General features: G+C 48.5%; 1 protein-coding gene and 1 long non-coding RNA gene across 2 annotated transcripts in view; both read right to left on the bottom strand.

Moving 5' to 3' along the window:
• Positions 1-1,637: 1,637 nt before the first annotated feature.
• On the bottom strand, positions 1,638-8,467 carry LOC146061679 (uncharacterized). Its single transcript, XR_014471150.1, has 6 exons — positions 8,396-8,467; positions 6,298-6,366; positions 5,151-5,330; positions 4,246-4,296; positions 2,261-2,299; positions 1,638-2,070 (listed from the first exon to the last, which is right to left on the bottom strand). It is a non-coding gene; the product is annotated as an uncharacterized LOC146061679 (long non-coding RNA).
• Positions 8,468-14,605: 6,138 nt separating this feature from the next.
• Positions 14,606-14,942, bottom strand: part of LOC146059475 (uncharacterized) — a 105,292-nt gene continuing 104,955 nt past the window's right edge. The window contains exon 13 of the mRNA XM_083171729.1: positions 14,606-14,754. Coding sequence (XP_083027855.1) covers positions 14,606-14,754 — 149 coding nt within the window. The remainder of the gene's footprint in view (positions 14,755-14,942) is intronic.

Genomic DNA, 14,942 nt, shown 5'->3' with positions numbered 1-14,942 from the left:
TTCTCTCCCCATACCACTCTACCATGAGCAAAATCAAGCGTGTTTGGGACAAAAGAGACACCCACTGCCTTGGAAAAAGCTTTCTTGTCACCTACTGTAAAATACTGTACTTTACTTAAAATACTGTGTTAGGACTGATTGAATTACTGTACTTTTTTATTATTATACCGTATTCTACGTTAAGTCCCCAGACAAACTGCAAACCATCTGTACAGGGTCTTGCCTGACATCATTGAATGAAATGTAATGTAATGTACATTACATGCATACTGTAAATAACACTTCTCCTGCACTGTATTGTACTGTACTGTATGTTTTAAGAAAAATGAAGTGCTGTAATGTACTGTACAATATTTTTGGTCAATGCTGTGTTTTGTCAATAAAGTACCGGTAGTCCTTGCAGGTGCTGAAGTACTGTAGCAGGCAGCGGCGGAGAGTTGAGTGCAGTGGTGGGTGTCAGGGTAGCGGCACTGCGGAGGTAGTAGGCGGCTTTGCGGCTGTGAGGGGAGTTGTAGCTTGGAGGTCGCGGCTGGAGAGGGTAGCAGGCATTGTGCGCACTCTGCAGAAGTGTGTCAGTGAGTAATGAGTACACCTGTGTGTCTGTGCTGTGACCTGGGAAGTGTGTCAGGGGGTGCGGGTGCATATACTGTAGTACAGTAATTGGCTTTTGTGTGTGTGTGTGTGTGTGTGTGTGTGTATAATGCTGGGGGGGCGGGGTTCATTGGGGAGAGAGTGTGAGAGAGAGAGAGCAGGGGATATAGAGAGACAGTGGGAGAGAGAGCAGGGGATACAGATGCACAAATATTAAGTACTGTAGCACTGAAATGTACAGTATTAAGGTGGACCGCAGCAGGAATCTCCGATCCCTGCTGCGATCCCCCCCTGCAGCACCGCCGGCCGCATCCCCCATAGGTTTCTATGGGGGATGCGAAGCTGCCCGATGTATCAGCCCCCCTTTCGTAGCCCTGTCCCTGCGCACAGCAGGTGATACAGTACATCCCGGTGATACTGTATGATCGCATTTTACAATGCGATCCTGGAGGTACTGTAATATTCCGCCCAGATCGCATTGTAAATGCAATCAATGATAAATGGGGGCCATAGAGAGACAGTGGGAGAGAGAGCAGGGGATAGGGAGACAGTGGGAGAGAGAACAGGGGATAGGTGTACAGTGTGAGAGAGAGCAGGGGATAGATGCACAGTGTGAGAGAGAGCAGGGTACTGTATACTGTAGATGCACAGTGTGAGAGAGAGCAGGGGAGTGGGAGTACCTGTGTCTGTTGTGTTCCGCAGTTACTGTAGCTGCTAGGTATAGAGCCAGCCTTCTTCTTTGTGCTGCCAATGGAACCCGGGAGGAAGAAGATGACCACGGGAGAGGTGAAGGGGGAGGGTGCTTCCAGTGGAGCGTGAGCTTCAGCAGCCGGGGGGAGAGAGCAGCGTTGCCGCTGCTGCAGGTCGGCAGAGCCCATGCTCTGGGATGTGTGGCTGCGTGGAAGACCAGCGGGGATTAGTGCAGAGGCTGTCCGGCAGCGTGAAGGAGACCAGGGGAGATTATTGTGTTGGCTGTCCGGCTCCTGCTCACCTTGTAATTCACCGCAGTAATTCCATTAAGGGGGGGTGGGGGGGTGGGTAGAATGGGACTTGTTTTATAACTTCCCTGTCTCCAAATCTCTGCTGCTTTGCATGGAGTCCAATCTTACTGTAAATCCCAGTATACAGTACCCGCTGCCAGATGCCCAATGCTGCAAAGGGACAGTGGATTAGTGAGGCAGCCAGCTCGCTCACCTCAACCCCCACTGTGCCAGTGCTGGGGAGATGGCAAGTGACATGCTGCGCGCTGGGGTCGGCCGGCTGGCGGGCCAGGGATTGCCCTGGTGGCTCCGTTTCCATGGGCGGGGTGATCAACCACAAAAAAAAAAGTAGTCTACTACTAAGATGGATACTGTAGTAACACAAATAAATAGCACTGCACATTTAAAACAAAATAAATTATTTATATATTTTTTAAAATATAATTAAAAACTTCATTTTCGGTCGCAATCAGTCTCCCGATTTCACTTCGTATGGCATCTGTGAAAATAAAAAAAAATTAACAGTTTTAGAACAGTAATACAAGTTGAGTACTTTACAGTTACAAGGCACCGTGTGGGGAATTAAGTTGAGAGACAGTGGTGAAAGCCTTAATTACTGTAAAAAAAAAAGGTTTAAAAACACCTGTACTGTAAGTTACAGTATTAAGAAGTACAAAACTGTACTGTACCTTGTTGGTCTTAATCCTGAATTGATGGTGCAGGAGTTGCTGTAAAAAAAAAAGCACTGTCAGTTTACTACTAGTTTAAAACTAAACTTCTAATCTTCCATCCCCCGAACATACTGTACAGTACCCTTTTTCCCACTACAGTATCTTCATCAGCATTGGTGAAACCGAGATCACCTCCACCGACCAAACGCGCGGCCTTGGTGTCATCATTGACTCCTCCCTCTCTTTCACCCCCCACATTCGTGCTCTCTCCAAGTCTTGCCGTTTTAACCTACGCAACATCTCACGCATCAGACCATTCCTCTCCACTGACACGACCAAAATTCTCATTCACTCTCTTGTCATCTCCCGCCTTGACTACTGCAACATCCTTCTCTCTGGGTTACCTCGAACACGCCTTGCACCACTCCAATCCATTATTAACGCTGCTGCTAGGCTCATCTTCCTCTCCCGCCACTCTACCTCTGCCTCCTGGAACAACCTCCCGCCACCTACTGTATCAGGCTTTCTGATTCCCTTACCTCCTTCAAGCGCTCCCTCAAAACCCACTTTTTTCGACTAGCCTATCCCTCCTCCTAACCTCTTTTGATCCTCCTATCATGCCTCCGTTCCCATCTGTTCCTACAGTACTTACAGTACAGTATCCTATTGTTTTTCGTTCGTCCTCCTTTTACTGTAGTCTGTTAACTCTTATGAGTAGGGCCCTCCTTCCTCCAGTACTCACCCTACAGTACCTCTTTACCTCACCTGTGCTCCTCTCCTGTTGTTCCCTTCATCTACTGTACTGTACTGTACTTCATTTCAACACCTACAGTACTTCTGAACTGATGCTGATTTTAGTTCTACCAGCTACAGTATACTGTACCCCTATTTACAGTATGCTGTAATTTTCAACACACCCTGTACAGTACGTTACCTTGTAATTTGTTTTTTTTGTTTGCTACAGTACTGTATGTACGGCGCTGTGGACACTTTGTGGCGCCCAGGGGCGCTGGAACGTTTTTAGGTTGGGGGGGGGGGGGCAAGATATAATCTCATTTTGGCGCACCCAAAATTGCTATATGTTACCCCCGGGCACTATACACACTGGCAGCGGCATATACTGTACACGTGGGCATTATACACAGGGCAGCGGCATACTGTATATGCGTGGGCATTATACACTAGGCAGCGGCATTTACGCATGGGCATTATACACAGGGCAGCGGCATATTCTGTACACGTGGGCATTATACACCGGGCAGCGGCATATACAGTACATGTGGCCAGAGACACCAGGACTGACATTAATCCAGGGGTTGTCATTTACTCGTAAAAAGTGGAAAAAGTGGCACTGTCACCCCCAAACAGATTTATGTGATTATGTCTGATTATGATAATCAGACATAATTACATAAACCTGTTTGGGTGTGAATCCAGGGGTAAATGACAACCCCTGGATCTGTCAGTCACTGGGGAAGGGAGGGTGAGAGGAGCAGCATTTACCTTTAAGTTTTAGTTGTGGCAGCACAGCGTGATGGCTGCTGCTGCGGCTGTTGTAGGATGCTCCCGCGGCTCCCGCCCATGCACTGATCCACGCGACCAGTCTCCCTCCCTACGGCCCGCATCACGCCCGCCAATCACTGTGGACGCATCACAGCCACTGTGATTGGCGGGCGCTGGTTCTCAACATCTCCCCGCAGAAGTCATCCATGTGGGCGGACGGCTGCGAATAGGAATCGGATTCTTGCTGAGGCGCTAAAGCAGCTGTGCGGGCGGGCGGCTGCGATTAATCAGTAATATACTGTAGGCGGACGGGCGGGAGGCTGGATCAAGCTTAATCAGCCCACCGCCCGCCCGCCTATATTACTGATTAATCAGCCGCCCGCACAGCTGCTTTAGCGCCTCAGTAATTTTGGGGGGGGCAAGCTGCCCCCTCGCCCCCCCCCTTCCGGCGCCACTGGTGGCGCCTAATAAATAAACGTACTGCTACTACTACTACTTACATGGTTGGGGAGGAGTTTGTTCGTACTGCCAAGGTAGCCAAGGGGAATGCACTGTGGAAAAAGAAATGTTTGATCATTTTCTGTAACAATAGTAATACAGTACAGCATATTGTACAGTACATACGGTACTGTACAGTACAGTACAAATACAGTACTTTACTGTACAGTACTGAACAATAGTGTCTCATACTGCAGCACATACAGTACTGTACACTAGTGTACTGTACAGTACTGTATGAACACCAATAAAGTCATAAGAATTGTCATAGTGGAGCACAACTTTCTGTGTACGGTAATGTACAGATGGAGCAGCTCCCATTTCAGCTGCTCCTGGAGACAGAATCTCAGGACAGCTATCCATACTGTAGGCCAGTATTCAATGCAGCAGAAGCAGTTGCAGCAGTGAGTGTTGATGAATGAAGGCATTACACAAGTCAGGGGGCATTGTGCATTAGGTGATGGGGGGGGGGGGGTTGAATGCATACTGTAATTACTGTAGGCACTAAAGGGGGGCATTCTTCATACAGTATGGGTCATTCTGTACAGTATACAGAATGGCAATATTGAGGGAATTGTGTAGTGCACAGGTACAGTACAGTACAGTACTGTACTGTATATGGCTTTACAGGTGGACTCCACAACTCCCTCAATGCTCCACACCATTACTCCCACCTTCCCTCCCTGCTCCACACTACTACTCCTACCCTCCCTCCCTCCCTGCTCCGCACTATTACTCCCACCCTCCCTCCTGCTCTGCATTATTACTCCCTCCCTCCCTCCCTTCTCCACACTATTACTCCCCCCCTGCTCCACACCACTACTATGCTTGATGGGGAAGGGGCCCCAGAGAGATCAATTTATGGGGCCCCAGGATTGCTGTTGCTGGCCATGAGTACAGTACTTACACCCTGGGGGAGTTCTGCTGGATGCAGGAGGAAGCGCTGCTGCCACCTCGCTTTCTTCCTCCGAGCGGCAGGAACAGTAGCTCCAATTTTCCTGGGGCTCCGGGGATGAACAGCTCCAGGTGTCCATACTGCAGGTGTCCGTCATGTCCTCTTCAATTGGCACCTCTGGGTATTTCAGGTCTGTAAAAAAAATTGCACCAAAATTTGAGCTTGCTGATACAGTATACTGTAATACAATAGGTAACAATAAAGTCTTGAGCGTAGAGGATACTGTATGCTGTACAGTAGAGAGGGGTGAAGAGAGACAGAGTGCCTAATTCAGAGGTGAGCACAAGCAGACACACTTGTACAGTATTTCTGCGCATGTGTAAGAGGGCATGGAAGGGAGGTGGGGTATATTAGCAGCACTTGCCTCCATAATACAGTATACTGGACACAGGTCAGTGTTGGTGTAAAAGGGGCCACCCTGGTCCAGTAACACTGGTTTCCTACCCAGGTCCTGACCGAAGTTACTGTAAACACTGGTTGGACCTGGGTCGTGGGTGGTGTAAATGGTCCCAACCCAGGTTCCACAGGGGAGCTCACATGGTTGATGCTGTACTTTTATACCGCTACTGTATGTGTCCTTGAGCACTGAATAAAACTTTTTGAAAAAATATTTAACAAAATAAACAAACCAACATTTTTCAATGCTAACTTTTCATGTCTTTTTTATTTAATTTTTTTAATCAATGACGGAAGGTTGACTGGAAGTTTATCAGTCCTAAAATGGAAATTTTTTAATGTCATCCAAAGGGAAAAGCAGGGCTGACCCAGGTTCAGTATAAATGGCGCAGACCTGGGTCCGACCTGGGACATAGTGCTGTGTAAATGGGGTCTAAAGCTGGGTTCAACCCTGGAAACTCCTGTGTACAAAGATCAGGTCCAACCAAGGATTTTGGTTTAAAAGGGGTATAAGTCACTCCCCTAGCTTTGTGTGACCATGCCCCCTCATGACACATGGCCATGCCCATTTTTGGTGGAAGCTATCAGTACCACCAAGAAAAAAATTCTACTTGCACCACTGTACAGTACTGTAACATCTGATGCAGCCCCATAGAGAGAAAAACTAACAAATACTGTAAACAAAAACATGTACTGTACTTACTAGGTGGAGGGCTGATACGGCCTCTCCAGAGCTGTCTGGGAGCTCCCACTTGTTGAGGGGGTTGCTGGGCTGTTGGAAGACATGTCACCACAATTAGGGATAAGATCGACAGGTCATCAGGTCGACACAAGCTTTAGGTCGACATGGTCTAGGTCGACAGTCGAAAGGTCAACATGGGGTTTTTCACTGTTTTTTTTTATCCGAATGTCGACATACTGTAGTTTTAAGTGTCCATGCACTCGGCACACTATTTTATTCTCCCACAATGCCCCAGTGCAGTGATGGCTAACCTTAACACTCCAGCTGTTGTTGAACTACACATCCCAGCATGCCCTGCATCAGTTTTAGCATGGCCAAATAGTAAAACTGTAGCAGGGCATGCTGGCATGTGTAGTTCATTAACAGCTGGAGTGTCAAGGTTAGCCATCACTGCCCTAGTGGATATTAGGGCATGAAATACCGCCTGTCGGCTCTTTAAACAGTGAAAAATCCTATGCCGACCTAATGACTTGTTGACCTTGTCCCATGTGGACCTTGCAGTATGTCGACCTAGTGGTGAGGCCCTAATGACTGTCGACCATCTTTAGGTCGACCAACTGAATGCTGCTGCAGGGGCAGAGGACTGGGGGGAGCACATGGGTGATGCTGCACTTTTATACCGCTACAGTATGTGCGCTTCATCACTGAATACTGTATAACTTTTTGACAAAATATTTTGCTAAATACTGTAAACCAACCAACATTTTTCAATGCTAACATTTCATGTCTTTTAATTTTTATTTAAATCATCGAGGGAAGGTTGGCTTCAGTTTCTCACAAATACAGTATCCTATAAACGACAATACATTAGTGGGGGTTGGTGGTGGAGCTTTACCAGATAGAAATGCTAATGAGTTAGTGTACTTGGAGTGGGGAGGCTAATACTGTAGTGTGATTTTTCCTTTCACAGATACAAGATTCAAATGTAAATGTCCTTTTTAGACAATGCAGTCCAGGTTTATAGCGACCCTTAATCAAATTATCTGTCTGCACTTAACACTACAGAAAGGAGGGTGAACTGGCATCTCTAGTATGCAGCTTTGAAAAGGGGAATCCAGTCATCACATTTGAAGAAAACTTTCAGATTTTCACAAATACAGTATACAGGCCCTTAATCTGATCTAAGCGGTAACGGCCCCATGCGGCCGTTCCGCCGATGTTTTCGATCTGCGCATGTGCAGAGGGCACTCTGCGCATGTGCAGGCGAAATCGTCGCACAATTTTTTTTAACGCCGCAAAGGGGGTGGATAGGGGCGTGAGGGGCTACTTAGCCTCATTTCCCTATGCATACGCCCCGCGTTTCATGGGCGTTCCCATGCAAACGCGGGGCGTACGCATGGTAATGAGGCTGTGACGCATGTGTTGGGGGCGGGCATCTGACATCGCCGGATGTCAGCTGCCCGGCCCCATACTGTACATGCTTTTACACGGACAAGTGTCCGTGAGGTCTATGGGTGCGGGAGCTGGTGACGTCACCGGCGCGCGCACACACTCGCGCAATGCATTCCTGGGACCGCTGGAGACCCTGGAGAAGATGCCGGAGGCCTGCTGTGGACGCCCGGGGACTTGGTAAGTATGAAAAGAGGGTTAGGGGTTAAAAAATAAAAAATAAAAAAAAATTCGAATGATTCCAAAAACCACGGTTTTTGGAATCATTCGGATAAGGGATGTCCGGATACCGGATACTCAACCTGTATACTGTACTGTAGTAGCAAACAAAGATGGGTCATAGGAAAGACAGACATTAGGTCTACAAGCATTAGGTCGACCACTGAAGGTTGACATGCATGAAGGTCGACATGACTGAAGGTCAACATGGGTTAGGGAGACATGGTCATTAGGAAAACTAAATTATTAAGTCGACATGGGTATGGTCAACATTCAAAAAGTTCACCATCGAGTTTTTCATTATTGTTGACTGAATGTCGACACAGTCGACATGGACACTAGAAAAGTGCATTGCGTCCCCTCAGCCTCGGCCAACGGCACGCCAACAAAAGACACAAGTTGAAAAGGAAGAAAAAATACACAAACTCAATAAAGAAATGACAGGACTTACTCTCAGACGGAGCGGCTGAGGCGCTGGGGGCTGTAACGGCCCGCAAGGGCAGGGTGTCCTCGCCTTCAAGCGGAGGCACTGTGTGAAGATGAGAAAAATGAGAAAGTGTGCTGTTTAAATAAAGTTACTGTACTCATTACTGGGTTTACAAAAAGGCGTTGACTGGATTTTATAAAGTGCTGCGCCCGCCATACTGTACTTTAGAAAATCCACTCCGCTCCAAAGTGGATAGGACACATACCGCTGTGCATTCCCTGCTTACGTCTGCCCTGGATAGTGGTTGTTTCAAAAGGAGGCATTTGCCAGTGCAGTACCGGATTTTGTACTGCCACTGGCAAGTGCCTCCTTTGTGCCTCCTTTGCACAGCGTCTATTCTCGTATGAAAATGAGGTTGCGGCTAATTAGCATAAGCTGCGCCCTCATTTGCATACGCCCCGTCCCCTTTTCGGGCACTCGCGCGAGTGTCCCTATTTCCCCAACACAGAAGTATAACTTTTTGACAAAATATTTTGCTAAATACTGTAAACCAACCAACATTTTTCAATGCTAACATTTCATGTCTTTTAATTTTTATTTAAATCATCGAGGGAAGGTTGGCTTCAGTTTCTCACAAATACAGTATCCTATAAACGACAATACATTAGTGGGGGTTGGTGGTGGAGCTTTACCAGATAGAAATGCTAATGAGTTAGTGTACTTGGAGTGGGGAGGCTAATACTGTAGTGTGATTTTTCCTTTCACAGATACAAGATTCAAATGTAAATGTCCTTTTTAGACAATGCAGTCCAGGTTTATAGCGACCCTTAATCAAATTATCTGTCTGCACTTAACACTACAGAAAGGAGGGTGAACTGGCATCTCTAGTATGCAGCTTTGAAAAGGGGAATCCAGTCATCACATTTGAAGAAAACTTTCAGATTTTCACAAATACAGTATACAGGCCCTTAATCTGATCTAAGCGGTAACGGCCCCATGCGGCCGTTCCGCCGATGTTTTCGATCTGCGCATGTGCAGAGGGCACTCTGCGCATGTGCAGGCGAAATCGTCGCACAATTTTTTTTAACGCCGCAAAGGGGGTGGATAGGGGCGTGAGGGGCTACTTAGCCTCATTTCCCTATGCATACGCCCCGCGTTTCATGGGCGTTCCCATGCAAACGCGGGGCGTACGCATGGTAATAAGGCTGTGACGCATGTGTTGGGGGCGGGCATCTGACATCGCCGGATGTCAGCTGCCCGGCCCCATACTGTACATGCTTTTACACGGACAAGTGTCCGTGAGGTCTATGGGTGCGGGAGCTGGTGACGTCACCGGCGCGCGCACACACTCGCGCAATGCATTCCTGGGACCGCTGGAGACCCTGGAGAAGATGCCGGAGGCCTGCTGTGGACGCCCGGGGACTTGGTAAGTATGAAAAGAGGGTTAGGGGTTAAAAAATAAAAAATAAAAAAAAATTCGAATGATTCCAAAAACCACGGTTTTTGGAATCATTCGGATAAGGGATGTCCGGATACCGGATACTCAACCTGTATACTGTACTGTAGTAGCAAACAAAGATGGGTCATAGGAAAGACAGACATTAGGTCTACAAGCATTAGGTCGACCACTGAAGGTTGACATGCATGAAGGTCGACATGACTGAAGGTCAACATGGGTTAGGGAGACATGGTCATTAGGAAAACTAAATTATTAAGTCGACATGGGTATGGTCAACATTCAAAAAGTTCACCATCGAGTTTTTCATTATTGTTGACTGAATGTCGACACAGTCGACATGGACACTAGAAAAGTGCATTGCGTCCCCTCAGCCTCGGCCAACGGCACGCCAACAAAAGACACAAGTTGAAAAGGAAGAAAAAATACACAAACTCAATAAAGAAATGACAGGACTTACTCTCAGACGGAGCGGCTGAGGCGCTGGGGGCTGTAACGGCCCGCAAGGGCAGGGTGTCCTCGCCTTCAAGCGGAGGCACTGTGTGAAGATGAGAAAAATGAGAAAGTGTGCTGTTTAAATAAAGTTACTGTACTCATTACTGGGTTTACAAAAAGGCGTGGACTGGATTTTATAAAGTGCTGCGCCCGCCATACTGTACTTTAGAAAATCCACTCTGCTCCAAAGTGGATAGGACACATACCGCTGCGCATTCCCTGCTTACGGCTGTCCTGGATAGTGGTTGTTTCAAAAGGAGGCATTTGCCAGTGCAGTACCGGATGTACACTAGTACTGCCAGTGGCAATTGCCTCCTTTTGTGCATCAGAGGCATTGGCGCAACGCTCCACCCCCACCCCCCTGACATGGACACAACGCTGACTACGCAGGGCTGCGCTAGGCTGCCATTGGCCCACGCTACCAGCGTGGGCCAATGGCACGCTAAGAAAAGACACAATTAGGAGAGAAAGGAAAAAAATACACAAACTCAATAAAGAAATGACAGGACTTACTCTCAGACGGAGCGGCTGAGGCGCTGGGGGCAGTAACGGCCCGCAAGGGCAGGGTGTCCTCGCCTTCAAGCGGAGGCACTGTGTGAAGATGAGAAAAATGAGAAAGTGTGCTGTTTAAATAAAGTTACTGTACTCATTACTGGGTTTACAAAAAGGCGTGGACTGGATTTTATAAAGTGCTGCGCCCGCCATACTGTACTTTAGAAAATCCACTCTGCTCCAAAGTGGATAGGACACATACCGCTGCGCATTCCCTGCTTACGGCTGTCCTGGATAGTGGTTGTTTCAAAAGGAGGCATTTGCCAGTGCAGTACCGGATGTACACTAGTACTGCCAGTGGCAATTGCCTCCTTTTGTGCATCAGAGGCATTGGCGCAACGCTCCACCCCCACCCCCCTGACATGGACACAACGCTGACTACACAGGGCTGCGCTAGGCTGCCATTGGCCCACGCTACCAGCGTGGGCCAATGGCACGCTAAGAAAAGACACAATTAGGAGAGAAAGGAAAAAAATACACAAACTCAATAAAGAAATGACAGGACTTACTCTCAGACGGAGCGGCTGAGGCGCTGGGGGCAGTAACGGCCCGCAAGGGCAGGGTGTCCTCGCCTTCAAGCGGAGGCACTGTGTGAAGATGAGAAAAATGAGAAAGTGTGCTGTTTAAATAAAGTTACTGTACTCATTACTGGGTTTACAAAAAGGCGTGGACTGGATTTTATAAAGTGCTGCGCCCGCCATACTGTACTTTAGAAAATCCACTCTGCTCCAAAGTGGATAGGACACATACCGCTGCGCATTCCCTGCTTACGGCTGTCCTGGATAGTGGTTGTTTCAAAAGGAGGCATTTGCCAGTGCAGTACCGGATGTACACTAGTACTGCCAGTGGCAATTGCCTCCTTTTGTGCATCAGAGGCATTGGCGCAACGCTCCACCCCCACCCCCCTGACATGGACACAACGCTGACTACGCAGGGCTGCGCTAGGCTGCCATTGGCCCACGCTACCAGCGTGGGCCAATGGCACGCTAAGAAAAGACACAATTAGGAGAGAAAGGAAAAAAATACACAAACTCAATAAAGAAATGACAGGACTTACTCTCAGACGGAGCGGCTGAGGCGCTGGGGGCAGTAACGGCCCGCAAGGGCAGGGTGTCCTCGCCTTCAAGCGGATGCACTGTGTGAAGATGAGAAAAATGAGAAAGTGTGCTGTTTAAATAAAGTTACTGTACTCATTACTGGGTTTACAAAAAGGCGTGGACTGGATTTTATAAAGTGCTGCGCCCGCCATACTGTACTTTAGAAAATCCACTCTGCTCCAAAGTGGATAGGACACATACCGCTGCGCATTCCCTGCTTACGGCTGTCCTGGATAGTGGTTGTTTCAAAAGGAGGCATTTGCCAGTGCAGTACCGGATGTACACTAGTACTGCCAGTGGCAATTGCCTCCTTTTGTGCATCAGAGGCATTGGCGCAACGCTCCACCCCCACCCCCCTGACATGGACACAACGCTGACTACGCAGGGCTGCGCTAGGCTGCCATTGGCCCACGCTACCAGCGTGGGCCAATGGCACGCTAAGAAAAGACACAATTAGGAGAGAAAGGAAAAAAATACACAAACTCAATAAAGAAATGACAGGACTTACTCTCAGATGGAGCGGCTGAGGCGCTGGGGGCAGTAACGGCCCGCAAGGGCAGGGTGTCCTCGCCTTCAAGCGGAGGCACTGTGTGAAGATGAGAAAAATGAGAAAGTGTGCTGTTTAAATAAAGTTACTGTACTCATTACTGGGTTTACAAAAAGGCGTGGACTGGATTTTATAAAGTGCTGCGCCCGCCATACTGTACTTTAGAAAATCCACTCTGCTCCAAAGTGGATAGGACACATACCGCTGCGCATTCCCTGCTTACGGCTGTCCTGGATAGTGGTTGTTTTAAAAGGAGGCATTTGCCAGTGCAGTACCGGATGTACACTAGTACTACCAGTGGCAATTGCCTCCTTTTGTGCATCAGAGGCATTGGCGCAACGCTCCACCCCCACCCCCCTGACATGGACACAACGCTGACTACGCAGGGCTGCGCTAGGCTGCCATTGGCCCACGCTACCAGCGTGGGCCAATGGCACGCTAAGAAAAGACACAATTAGGAGAGAAAGGAAAAAAATACACAAACTCAATAAAGAAATGACAGGACTTACTCTCAGACGGAGCGGCTGAGGCGCTGGGGGCAGTAACGGCCCGCAAGGGCAGGGTGTCCTCGCCTTCAAGCGGAGGCACTGTGTGAAGATGAGAAAAATGAGAAAGTGTGCTGTTTAAATAAAGTTACTGTACTCATTACTGGGTTTACAAAAAGGCGTTGACTGGATTTTATAAAGTGCTGCGCCCGCCATACTGTACTTTAGAAAATCCACTCTGCTCCAAAGTGGATAGGACACATACAGTACCGCTGCGCATTCCCTGCTTACGGCTGTCCTGGATAGTGGTTGTTTCAAAAGGAGGCATTTGCCAGTGCAGTACCGGATGTACACTAGTACTGCCAGTGGCAATTGCCTCCTTTTGTGCATCAGAGGCATTGGCGCAACGCTCCACCCCCACCCCCCTGACATGGACACAACGCTGACTACGCAGGGCTGCGCTAGGCTGCCATTGGCCCACGCTACCAGCGTGGGCCAATGGCACGCTAAGAAAAGACACAATTAGGAGAGAAAGGAAAAAAAAACACAAACTCAATAAAGAAATGACAGGACTTACTCTCAGACGGAGCGGCTGAGGCGCTGGGGGCAGTAACGGCCCGCAAGGGCAGGGTGTCCTCGCCTTCAAGCGGAGGCACTGTGTGAAGATGAGAAAAATGAGAAAGTGTGCTGTTTAAATAAAGTTACTGTACTCATTACTGGGTTTACAAAAAGGCGTTGACTGGATTTTATAAAGTGCTGCGCCCGCCATACTGTACTTTAGAAAATCCACTCTGCTCCAAAGTGGATAGGACACATACCGCTGCGCATTCCCTGCTTACGGCTGTCCTGGATAGTGGTTGTTTCAAAAGGAGGCATTTGCCAGTGCAGTACCGGATGTACACTAGTACTGCCAGTGGCAATTGCCTCCTTTTGTGCATCAGAGGCATTGGCGCAACGCTCCACCCCCACCCCCCTGACATGGACACAACGCTGACTACGCAGGGCTGCGCTAGGCTGCCATTGGCCCACGCTACCAGCGTGGGCCAATGGCACGCTAAGAAAAGACACAATTAGGAGAGAAAGGAAAAAAATACACAAACTCAATAAAGAAATGACAGGACTTACTCTCAGACGGAGCGGCTGAGGCGCTGGGGGCAGTAACGGCCCGCAAGGGCAGGGTGTCCTCGCCTTCAAGCGGAGGCACTGTGTGAAGATGAGAAAAATGAGAAAGTGTGCTGTTTAAATAAAGTTACTGTACTCATTACTGGGTTTACAAAAAGGCGTGGACTGGATTTTATAAAGTGCTGCGCCCGCCATACTGTACTTTAGAAAATCCACTCTGCTCCAAAGTGGATAGGACACATACCGCTGCGCATTCCCTGCTTACGGCTGTCCTGGATAGTGGTTGTTTCAAAAGGAGGCATTTGCCAGTGCAGTACCGGATGTACACTAGTACTGCCAGTGGCAATTGCCTCCTTTTGTGCATCAGAGGCATTGGCGCAACGCTCCACCCCCACCCCCCTGACATGGACACAACGCTGACTACGCAGGGCTGCGCTAGGCTGCCATTGGCCCACGCTACCAGCGTGGGCCAATGGCACGCTAAGAAAAGACACAATTAGGAGAGAAAGGAAAAAAATACACAAACTCAATAAAGAAATGACAGGACTTACTCTCAGATGGAGCGGCTGAGGCGCTGGGGGCAGTAACGGCCCGCAAGGGCAGGGTGTCCTCGCCTTCAAGCGGAGGCACTGTGTGAAGATGAGAAAAATGAGAAAGTGTGCTGTTTAAATAAAGTTACTGTACTCATTACTGGGTTTACAAAAAGGCGTGGACTGGATTTTATAAAGTGCTGCGCCCGCCATACTGTACTTTAGAAAATCCACTCTGCTCCAAAGTGGATAGGACACATACCGCTGCGCATTCCCTGCTTACGGCT

The sequence above is a fragment of the Crinia signifera genome, chromosome 1, assembly GCF_055691185.1.
Source record: "Crinia signifera chromosome 1, ASM5569118v1, whole genome shotgun sequence".
Lineage (NCBI taxonomy): Eukaryota > Metazoa > Chordata > Amphibia > Anura > Myobatrachidae > Crinia > Crinia signifera.
This window is presented reverse-complemented; position numbering and strand designations above follow the sequence as displayed.